The sequence below is a fragment of the Mesoplodon bidens genome, assembly GCF_964165515.1.
Source record: "Mesoplodon bidens genome assembly, chromosome: 10".
Classification (NCBI taxonomy): domain Eukaryota; kingdom Metazoa; phylum Chordata; class Mammalia; order Artiodactyla; family Ziphiidae; genus Mesoplodon; species Mesoplodon bidens.
In genome coordinates this window covers 24,677,912-24,690,341 of record NC_138172.1, presented here as the reverse complement: position 1 = coordinate 24,690,341, position 12,430 = coordinate 24,677,912, and the positions used below count along the sequence as shown (strand labels likewise).

Here is a 12,430-nt window from a genome sequence, read left to right as displayed (position 1 = left end):
AAGGCGAGAGAAAGAGCTGAGAACTGATGGAGAAGGGATGAGGACATACACTCTTATGAGCAACAAACATTTGCGATTGAATAGAAAACGGGGAGGGCTTAAGAGTCCAGTGAGTTTGAGTTTAGATCTTTAATAGTCTGTGTGGCCTCCATGAGGCCAGAGTGAGAGATGACCTATGTACAAGCATCATGGCAGGGTACCTGGTACACAGTAGGAGTCCAAAACCTGGAGAGCAGTTATTATTGTTACTAGTCAGAGTTCTGCAACAAGGCTAGGCTTGGTAAAGACTAAAGTGATCCTTTAATATTAGACAGCACTTAACTCTCCTAAGAGGACAAGGGCAATAGCCACAGTGAGAAAGTTTCCAGTGACTTTCATCTGATCAGTCCTGGGGATGCTTACAGAACTGTCTACTTCATGTATGACAACCTGAAGCCTTCCACTCAGGTCAAACACAACCTGAACACAGAGATGCACATTCTACGAAAGAAGCAATGTTCCAACACCCAGTTCTTTATCCTGGCCTCTTGCTGATATACTGGTTTAGTTCATATCATGAGCTCTAATTGTAGAATGAGTTGGTTCTAGGCAAGCAGTACTGGAAACAGCTATGGTTAAGAGAAACCTACACATTCAAATAATACCAAAGGTAATTTATGGTCCTGACATCACAGTCACATTCAAAAATAATAAACAATGCCAACTGTTGGTTAGCAAACGCTAACATGCCCATTAGAATATCGCACTTCTACAAATAAGGACCAGGATCACCCATGTTTACTGCATCAGATTTAAATGGTCTTGGAGATCAAACATGTTTAATCCCTTTGTAAACTCCTTTAAGTCAATGATCAGTGCCTCTTCCACAGATTATAATGATCTCGGTATTAGGGAGAGCCTTGATCCACAACGTGTTAATCTACAGAACAAAACTGACTTATCCTTTCCTCTTTCAGATGACCTCTGCTTGAAAAGAAAGATGCGTTCCATCGCTGTTGAGCCCAGAGAAGGGGGAAGGAACAGGAGGGGTTTGGTTCAGTATTCCGGAGCCCCAGGACTCCTGGATGAGCTGTATCTCATTTTGACAGCAGCAGTAGAGTAAATGAAAAGCCCTGTCAGGTAATGCATTTATCTTCATGGGCAAAGCAGCCGTTCCAAAGCAAGAATCTCAGATGTCGTCACATCAGCTAGGACAAGAAGTCATAAAGCAGGACCGCTATCACTGCAGGAGGTACAGCGATAGCTAGACTGTAATTAGGAGGAGCTGTGAATGGGTACTCTAGTTCCAAGCTCACTGGGAGCCTTGATTTTTTTCCTCTGGGTTGGGAGTCCCAGCCAAGTAATCAGTGTGGTCCTCATCAGCCATTTCGGAGCTCAAGCCTCTGAGCTGCCCTTTATTCTGAGAGCTTTATGGTAAGAGCAGCTCTGCTGTTTCTCCCAAATGTTATGTAATCAAGAAAAAACAATAAAACAAGAAAAACAAAAAGTGTCTTTATCCATTTCTTCATCTGATCATTCATTCAACAGATATTTATCCCATGGTCTAGACACTAAGCTAGGGGTGGGTGGGCTAGTCACTGAGGTAGATCCAGTCTCTGACCTCAGAAAAATTAGATTCTAAGAGGACAGACAGACACGCAGCAGGCGTGTATGCGGTGGAAGGGGGTCAGAGGGGGCGCTGTGGGAGCAGTGAGGAAGGCAATAGGCCAATCTATGGAGGCCTTCCTGGAGGAACTGGCCTCTAGGCTAAAGCTTACAAGAAGGCTATGAATTGGCTAGATGGAAAGATGGAGAGATAAGAGGTAATAATTTATACCCAGTTACAAGAAGATACCAGGTGTATTCGAGCAATGGACGAAGTTTGTATGACTAAAGAATTGAGGAGGAACAGGTTGGGAATATAATCAGAATTTGAGGGGGCAGGAGACAGGAATGGTATCCAGATGATTCTGAGAAATGAGAGAAGTGAGCAACACCGATGACGTTTACATGCATTTCAAATCCATTTATCTTAAGGTGGTTTTTCATGTGTATACCAAAAAAGATCTAATGAAAAATAAGATAAACTGAGAGATCCCAAGAGAATCCTGTAGTGATTTTTTAAAAGCTGAATAATCATTAGGCAGTTATTAGGCAGTTATTAAAATTCTACTGTACACACCAGTGAAATATGTGAAAATCACAGAGAAGATACTTATTTGTAAGATATGGTGCCTTAACTAGCCCCCACCCCCAAGACATAAAACCCCATGATTTTGAACAGCTCTGAGCCTCTGTTTCCTCCAATGGACCCATCTCTAAGGGCTGCTGTCAGTACTTGGTGAGACAATGATGGAGGTGGTATTTCTGGTTCCATTTTACTGAAGAGTAAAGAAAGACTCAGAGAGGTTACATGACCCACACCAGGCCAGCCAGCTACAGAACAGCCCTCAGATTTCACACCAGGGCTGACTCATTCTGCATCTAGCTCTTTTTATTTATTTTTTTTGCCATAAATTTTGGGGGGTAGTGATTTTCAATGATAATATAATTAAATTTTAACTACGATGACATTTTTCATACCATGGGAATAATAAATGTTTTTGAATCAAAGCAAAATAAAAGAGAAGTGGAGAATAATAATAACTATAGCAAAATTAGCATTGGATGAACACTCTGAGTGGTGAATTGTATGATATATGAATTATATCTCAATAAAGTCAATTTTAAAAAAGAGCACTGTATTGAGAAGTGAGTAATGTGGCATTTAGAACTGGTAAGGTTTTCAGGAAGTTACATCTGTTACTTCACTTTCTTACCTGTAAAAGAGGGATGGTATTACCTGCATTGCCTTTGCCAAAGAATTAGGATAAAATGGAATCCTGAATGGCAAAATCCATCATGGTGCCCAGAAGGCTCTACTACACTATGAGGACACTAAAACAAACTTGAGAACAAACAGGTTTTATTTGTTAATTTCTAATGACATGTGAGCCTCCTAAAATGTACAGGAAGTCTACCCCAGCTCGCAAGCACCTGTTCATGAGATCATCCCTTCTCAAAAGACTGAAGTCACTGTACTATTGGCAGCAGGAAGTTCTGGAAAATACAGATTACAGGAGCTCATTTCCCTGTGGCACAGTTACAGTATCACTGGGAGGATCCATGCTCCAATCAAGGGCTTCCTAGTCCATGAGCACAACAGCCTGGTACAGAGTTCTGCTCTACCAGTCACATGGGCCAAAGAATCAAAATAAACACAAATGTGGCCCCAGTTACCCAAGCCCATAACTGAATCCCAAGTCACCCCTGGTCTACTCAGGTTCAAAGACACACACACTGTGCCAGACTCAGAAACAGACCTCTTCCTGAATTTCCTTCCTGTTTTACGCAGGAAATATAAAATGAAATGTTTCTTGTTTTCTCTTTAGTAGGAAGACCCTTTCCTCATTCTCAGTTCCTGATTTACTGGTTGCATAGAAATGAAACATCAATACCAACGGCATTATACAAGCAAAGACAAAACATGATTTTCCACTGTTTTAAAAGGCTGAGGTCATTTTTGCCCCAATTCCTACACAGTGGTAAGCTTAAACTCAAGCCATTTAGCTCACAGTCAGGTCCAATAAATCAGTGGCAAAAATAAATGGAAAAGCTTGCCAAAATGTAACCATAGTAACACCACAGATGCGTCAAGAAATGGTGTGCTCATTTGCTTCATTCCCCATTTCTTAAATTGGAATCTGAGTAGGGGAAAAATTACACAGAGAACAATCATGATTCTGCAATTACTGAATTCTGCAAAACTGCATCCAATCTGCTGTACTAGAACTTCAGAGGCAGCAATGGTCGAGCTACAAAAATAGTCCTGGATGGCTTACGAGTTCCAAAGCCCTGGATCTGCGATTTAACAGTTACTTGGTCGTCCTGTGTCTCTGTTTCCTCACCTGTAAAATGGGTATTAAAAACCCCAACCTCAAAGGAATATTCTAAGAGTAAAACTGGACAGTATATCAGAGATGAGGCAATGACGTAAGGCCCTGATCACCTTTAGCCTTGTTTTTATTGGCTTATCTTTGTGTCTTGGTTTCTTTCTTTATATCTATAAAAAATAGATAGATAATCCCTGCCTCATTCATGAGATTGACATTAGGAATTATTATTACTAATCCAAGTGTAAGGAATTATTATTAGGGTATTATTAGAATCATAGTTTTCAATTCTAATGATGCAAAATTAAAAGAACTGAGGGCCAGAGATCCACATTAATACATTATCATGTTTTCTCTGTCAAATGCAGGTCTGCCACTCAGCAGAAAGAAGCAACCTTGGAGCACTGACCCAAGTTACCTGTAGTCAACCTCTTTTCCTCTTGAAGCCTCGGTTTTATTAATAAGTGAAGTGGAAGGCAGGGCTGTTCTAAAATCTGATCCCTAAAGTTTCCCATCTAGACTTCCAGTCTAAGTCTTTGCAGATCCATGGTATGCCTGAAATCAGTTCTGTTCATTATTTTGCAGTAGTACGAGGAAACAATAGCACTCTAGGACATCACTAGCAAAATATTATTTTTTTAAAGAAAATCATTCATAGCAAACAAATCACAGCCATAAGCAGGGTACCTTGAACTTCAAATTATTCCTCCTTGTTTTTGCTGATTTAAAAAAATATTTCTAAAAACCTGTCAAACTTTGAAGGACTGGGTAATAGAGAGGAGAAAAGAAAACCCCCAAGCAATAAAATCAGAATCATTCTTTCTTCTTCTTTTGAATGAAAGCAAATAACTGTATGTCTTCTCAGAATTCCCACCTCAAAATGAGCTGTACAGCAATGTAGTTTGGTAGAGCATGGCAATACCTCATGACCACTGAGCTGCCAATTCATCTACCCCATAGGCTGATTCCCTCCACCCTTCCTTCTTTCCTTTCTTCCTTCCGTGCCGCAAAATCCCTGATTTCATAGTCCCTACATTTTATGTCTTGCTTTCTCAGATTTGGTCTGATCTAATGAGTCTGGGGCTTTGGGTTTTTTAATCTGTGGAAACCATTTCTTCAAAGAAAATCATATGTGAAATCATGATTTATGAATCTGATAAAGGTGGGGAGGAAGAGAGAGTCCACTGAGGCATTCCCTTTGCTGAGAGGCTATTAGAGCCCCATGGATCTCCTCAGAGGTCAGTATGAAGTCCTCTGGCCTGGTCCACCCCATTAATGACAATCATGGTTAACATTTATGAGGCTTACACCATGCCCATACTGTACACAAATGCAGAGCATTTGACTTTGACTTCCTAGCAGTTCTGTGAAGTTAGTAGGAGTGAGATGTCCTTTTCACTGCTGTGAAAACTGGACCTTACAAAGGATGAATGATTTGCCCAGCATTCTCAAGCCAGAACTTGAAAACCGAGTAATTTACCTGGCACAGTACTGTATGTCCCGTTGTCAATCATGACTCCCTGGACTTACGGAGTCACTACGTGAGCAAACTGCCAAGTGTCCCAGAACCAGCTGTTGAGCTCTTATTTCTCCCCTCAACTTTTCACCCACCCAGCCAGCAGCAAGACGCTCCAAACTGGCTACTTACAAGGCACAGCATGGCGGTAAAGGTTATCTCTTATGGTCTGCTGGAGCTCATGATCAGGCGACCCTTTCTGGAACCGCTGATTGAGAAAATGTCGCAGGTCCTTGTTCAGCTTTCCTCCTACAGGAAATACATAAAACAGAATGCATCAACCATCGGGCTTCCTAGAGACTGAGCAGCCTGAGAGCTGTGTGAGGGAAAGCCACGCAAAGCCATTCTAGTCCGCCACCCTCAGTCATCAAGAAGACTTACTTCAGGTTTTCCTCTGCAGGGGAAAAAGCAAGCAAGAATGTAATAAAGATAAAATAGCATTGAAACAGCATTAATCTGGAGGTCCCAGTTCACATAACACTAGGAGGCTCAAATAACAAAGAATTGAAATGAGGCTATTACATTTAAAATATGTGTCGTAGACACTTGCAGACACTATTAGATGGAATGGATGGCTGAAACCTTAAAGAGGACAATCTAGCAATAGCTGACAAATTACAAAATGTTCTTTGACCAGGGATCCAGTTGGAATAAATTTACCCTATGGGTATATTTGCAAAAGTCTGCCCAAATCTCCAGTATTGTTTATTGCACGTTTTGTTTTGATTTGTTTTGTTTTTTGCAGTACGCGGGCCTCTCACTGTTGTGGCCTCTCCTGTTGTGGAGCACAGGCTCTGGACCCGCAGGCTCAGCGGCCATGGCCCATGGGCCCAGCCGCTCCGTGGCATGTGGGATCTTCCCGGACCGGGGCACAAACCCGTGTCCCCTGCATCAGCAGGCGGACTCTCAACCACTGCGCCACCTGGGAAGCCCTATTGCAGCATTTTTATAACAGAAAATAAATAAAAATAAACACCAAAAACCTGGAAACAACCACCAGGGATCAACTAAGTAAAGCACAGTTCATCCACATAACTACTCTGCAAAAGCTAGATCTTCATGTGCTGGTACTCCAGGAAAATATGTGGAATTGTACCTACTATCTGACCACTTTTGTGTGAGAAGAATAAAGAAAAGGAGAGACCATGTATTAATGGAAGGAATCATCAGAAAGTTTTAACAATCATTTCCTTTAGGGAGAAGGACTTGAGTTTGGGAAATAAAGGAGGAGACATCATTCTTCATTACATAGACAGATATATAGATGTTACTTTTCTGTGTTGATTTATAAACACTAAACACATAATTTTTTCAAATTTTGTTGCTGTTTAAGCAGTAGTTACCTGCGCTGGTCTATGTGTTTATTTCTTTTTAATTCTCTACAGTTAACAGAACAAAACAAAAGCTAAAAAAAAGTATATTGTTACAAAAGTGTATCACAGAAAGGAGAAGGTAACCAAACTTTTTTTTTAAATTATAAACACAAATTATAGTCCACAGGATCAGCAGAAGGCTTATAGATCAGCCTCGCTAACATTCATTCTTAATGGAGAAAACTGCTTCAGTGACAGCTAAAAATAACAAGGCTAAGATTGTCTTTCCATTTTTTGACAAGATAAAAATTAGGTAAGACCATTTCTAGCATTAGAGAAACAATGCAGCAAGGCAGTATCCATGTGAACCACAAAATTCACATCTTCAGATGATAATTTTCTTTTTTTTCTTTTTAATTATTTACTTATTATTTATTTTTGGCTGTGTTTGGTCTTTGTTTCTGTGCGAGGGCTTTCTCTAGTTGCGGCGAGCGGGGGCCACTCTTCATCACGATGCGCGGGACTCTCACTATCGCGCCCTCTCGTTGTGGAGCACAGGCTCCAGACGCGCAGGCTCAGTAGCTGTGGCTCACGGGCCCAGTTGCTCCGCGGCATGTGGGATCTTCCCAGACCAGGGCTTGAACCGGTGTCCCCTGCATTGGCAGGCAGACTCTCAACCACTGCGCCACCAGGGAAGCCCCAGATGATAATTTTCCCATGGTCAAAAAGAGAAAGTCATGAGGATGACAGTGATAGTTCAGAAGATGCTATGACCTATGTAGGGGAGGAAACTACTGATCTTTATTTTAGTATCATGTTCAAAACCACATTCCCTGCTTTAGTTGATCATTTTAGAATAGACTAATGAAACCCAATTTGACTCTTTTATTTGAGTTGTAGTACATGTAAGGCTTCAAGTGGCCAAAACGAAAATTCATAGGTCAATCTCAGGTCGTTCAATAAACATTTAATTAGTCATCAAATATTTATTAAATGAAGAAGACACACACAAACCCCACTTCCCAGCCCTCCTTAAAATGGGCACAAGGTTTGAATAGACAGTTCATAAAAATATATATATATATGATTGTCCATTAAGCACATGAAAAGATATTCAATTTCACTAGTTATCAGAAAAGGGCAAATTAACACCACAATGAGATCCCAGCACCTACCTGCCAGAATGGCAAAATCAAAATCAAGTGTGAGCAAGACTGTGAAACAACAGGAACTCTTTTTATACTGCTAGTGGGTGTATAAAACGTTTCATTCCCTTGGGAAAACAATTTGACAGTATCTTATAAAGTTAAACCTTCACTAACCAAATGACCCAACAATTCCACTATTGCTTATGCAAGAGAAATGAAAACAAGTACTCAGACACACTCAGACGTGCATATGCACGCACACCATATAGATGAATCATCACAGCAACTTTATTCATTATATAACAGCCCCAAATTGGAAACAACCCAAACGTCCATGAACAGGTGAATGGATAAGCAAACTATACTATATTCAAATAGGATGCAGCACAAAAATTGAAAAGAACAAACCACTAACACATACAGTAATACTGATGAATCTCAAACACATAATGCTGAGCAAAAGAAGCTAGACACAAAAGAGAACATACTGTATGATTCCATTTATATATAAAGCTTCAGAACAGGCTAAACTATAGTGATAGAAAGCAGTCCAGCAGTTACCTGGGGCTGAGGGTAGGCAGAGACTAACACAGAAGGGAATAAGATCTATGGAGTGTATCTATGTCAGTTTCCTGGCTTTGCAACTGTACTGTAGTTATATACGAATGTTACCACTGAAGAAACAGGGTGAAGGGTACACAGGAAGTCTGAACTATTTTTTTACAACTTCCTGAGAGTCAACAGTGATTTCAAGAAAAAAAATTCTTTGAAAGGAGGAATCACAAGGAAACTTGGGAGGCTGGGTGATTCCAATACAGTAAATATCAATTGTGGTAGTAATAACACAGGGTTATACATTTATCAAAACTTATGGAACTGGAACTGTAATGCACAGACATTAAAGTGGCACATATGTTCCTCATGGCCAGGAGTTTAATGACTGTGTTATCCCCTCTCATTGATTGTGGGGAGCACCTACGACTTGCTTTTAATCAACAGAATTATGTAAAGATGATGGGATATATGAGATTATATATATGTGATTACGTACACTTGTTTTCCAGTTGCTGGGTTTAAAGAAACCTGCTGTGAATCTTATAGCTACAAGGAAACTTATTTAAGATACTTCAAAGTCTTCTGAAGTAAAGAAATGTAAAATAGTGACAGCCTCAAATGACTCCATATTCAAAATGTCCTTCTTTCTCCAGAACATTCAAAAACGTTCAATGAGCATCTACATTTGGGGTTCAGTGCATTATTGAACACGTGCATTTAGTGATACATAAATGGCTATAAAATTCACTATGCCTGTGAAATGTGACTGCAAGCAAATTCCAACTTTGTTTCATCTGGAAAATGAACTTTAGCCAATTTCTAAATTGACATTAATAATGGGTTTTGAAGTATGTATTCTAAGAGTCTAGCAAGGACTATTTCTTTTGCCAAGTGTTAACTCCTTTCTCAGCTTGTGGAAGCCAGTAGTAGCATGTGTATCAGTTATATTTGATTTATTCTATTTTGTTGTTTTTTTAGTAACAGCATATATCCTGGTACATAGTTTTTCTATGATGTTCAAAAACTTTCAAGAGAGTTGGAAAAAAAAAACTTACGGAACTGTATATATAAATGTGTGCATTTTATAGTATATAAATTACACTTCATAAAATCAATTTCAAAAGTTTAAACTATACATTATTATTGAATGACTCTGTGGTAGGCACTGTTGTAAATGCTTAGTTTTTAACTTCCCATTAGAGAAACAAACTGAAAGAAGAGTGGAGTAAGTCTTGGTGGTTAAAACAGACAGGCCCGGGTGTAAATCCTGGTTCTACGATTTATTAGCTGGTGAACCCAAGTGCCTTGCTTAATCTCTGAACGTCACTTTTCTCATCTGTAAAAACAGAGCTCTGATGTAACAGTAGTTCTGCTACAAGCCTGTTGTGAGGATTAAATGAGATTCAGACACTGCTTAGCAAAGAGAAAGTACTTATTGAAAGATGGAGATTACCCCTAGAGTGGACAACAGTTGAAGCAGTGGAGAAATAGCTGAGATCAGTCCAAAGATGGACTGTTACTCTTTTTAAAAATGCAGACAGGGGCTTCCCTGGTGGCGCAGTGGTTGAGAGCCCACCAATGCAGGGGACACGGGTTTGTGCCCCGGTCCAGGAAGAACCCACATGCCGCGGAGCGGCTGGGTCCGTGAGCCATGGCCGCTGGGCCTGTGCGTCCGGGGCCTGTGCTCCGCAATGGGAGAGGCCACAACAGTGAGAGGCCCGCAAATCTCACACACACACACACACACGCACGCAAGCACGCACGCACGCACGCACGCGCGCGCGCAGATAAACTTAAAACCTATTGACTTACATGGCCAGAAACAAAATACAGGCACAGGGAAATTTGGATTAAAGGATACTTCTAGAGTTTCTGGAAGGGAATAAAACTCTACTTGCGCTAAAATTGTCTAGACACATGTAAACGGGTTAACATTTAGTGCATGTTTAATATATTCCTGGCACTGTGCTGGAATTGTAGTTCAGAAAATAAAACCAACTGGTCAATCACTGATATGTGACAGTCACACCTGCCAACTCTACTCCTAGGTCTAAGGCACTCTTGCATTTGACCACCAGGACAAAAGTATTTACCAGCAAAATCTCCATTGCCTAGAGCCTAGGATATATATTCCCCTTAGGAGACCAGAGTTCTAGACGATAAAAACACACTAACAGTTATCATTTGAACTGTGAGTAGTGAAGATGTTATGGGATCCAAATGTACTGCCGCCTAAGACAAAAGCATTCCTAAATCTCAGGATTCAGTATATTTTTATCCCATATAGGTCCTTATGAGTGAGACACAAAATTCCAAAGAAGACTCAGGATACAGTATCTCTTTATCCCACATAGATCCTTACTGATCATATTCAGTACCTATCAAGGTGAACCAGGGGCACACAGATTGGAAGCATTCTTAAGACATAGGCCCTCTTTGTTTACACTTGAGCTTTACATTCAAACTAGCCACACTAGCTAAAGTTTATGATCATCAAACTAGAACTCCTCTTTACTGTGGAAGTGCAAAAGGGCAGGGTTAACTATGCTGCCAGTTAACATTTACTCTGTGTTCCGTGACATTTGGAAGAGAAAAGCCTCAACCTTCTCATTACATTAAAAATACTGTACTTTTTGGCATCTAATCTCCAATTAATTGCCAATTATTAAGGGGACATGTCTATAAATCTTCTCCTAATTGTCAAGGGCAGTGAGCCAATGAAGTAATAAATTGCTAGAGAAAGAGTTTGTCGTAGCATCTTTACTCACTATGAAATTCAAGATTTGTTTTGCAAATGGAAAAGAGAACACAGATCAGAAATGTGTGGAATTTTTTCCAAGAAAAGGGTTTGGAGCTTACTTTAAGACAATTTTATCATTTAAATAGGAAAAGGGGGGCTTAGATCCTATCCTGGCTTAGCCATTATTTCATATTTTCATATGTATATACCTGGAATTCTGTGGCTTTTAAATTTACAACAATATAGCTGTTTTTTTGATTCACATTAGTCTACAGAAATCTAACCACGTCAATCGATGTAATTTTGAATTATTTTAAATGTTGTATAATATTCCATTTTAAAAACATAGCAATTTTATTTCTCCTTCAGAGAGAATTAGGTTATTTCCAATGTTGTTGACAATACAACAAGGCTGCAGTAAGTGTCATTATAATGCTTTTTTTTAAATAAATGTGTGAATCTTCTTTTCCTCTAAACTATCCAAACCTGGAAATAGACATAGCCATCTTCAACTTACCTAGGTATCGCTAAATTTTCCAAAATGGTAGTGCCAGCTTACTTTTCTACCAAAAGTCTTGGAGACCCCATTTCCTCACATTTAGGCCAATATATTGCTATTATTAGTGTATCAGGGGTCCTGAGACCACTCCCAGATTTGAAGATTCGCTAGGAGGATTCACAGGACTCAGTATATAATTGTACTCAAAGCTATAGTTTATTACAGCAAAAGGGTACAAAGCAATATCAGCAAAGGGAAAAGGCTCAAGGGGGAACAAAGTCCAAAGGAAATCAGGTACAAGCTTCCAAGGGTCTCCTCCCCAGGGGAGTCACTCTAATTCCCAGGGCAATGTGTGAAATGTGCCCGTTAGACACTCAAGGCAGCTCATTACACATAAAGGCCCACAGTTTTTATTAGGAACTGGCCATGTAGACAGCCTCTGCCTGGCATGAAACTAAGCTCCACACCTCAGAAGGAAAGAATAAAGCATATCTTTTGCATGAACAGTTAGAGCACACTGAGCTGCTATTAGTTCTGGGAATGGAAGGAACCGTCCTGAAATCCAAGTTCCCAGATCCCAACCAAGAGCCAACTTGGTAAGCCAGCCTTAAAACTAGCAATCATTAACTCTTTTCTGCACTGTCCACCTTATAAAAATCTTCCTAATCTCATAAAGATAAAATGATATATTGACGTTATACTAATTTACAACTACTGATTACTAGTGAAATTGAACATCCTATCATTT

At 40.0% G+C, this 12,430-nt stretch overlaps 1 protein-coding gene across 13 annotated transcripts in view; it reads right to left on the bottom strand.

Annotated features, from left to right (window-relative positions):
• MAGI1 (membrane associated guanylate kinase, WW and PDZ domain containing 1) overlaps positions 1–12,430 on the bottom strand; it is a 626,907-nt gene that overhangs the window by 246,612 nt on the left and 367,865 nt on the right. For all 13 annotated transcript variants that reach the window (XM_081246536.1, XM_081246528.1, XM_081246535.1 and 10 more), the window contains exon 2: positions 5,560–5,676. In XM_081246536.1, the coding sequence (XP_081102662.1) occupies positions 5,560–5,676 (117 nt within the window). The remainder of the gene's footprint in view (positions 1–5,559; positions 5,677–12,430) is intronic.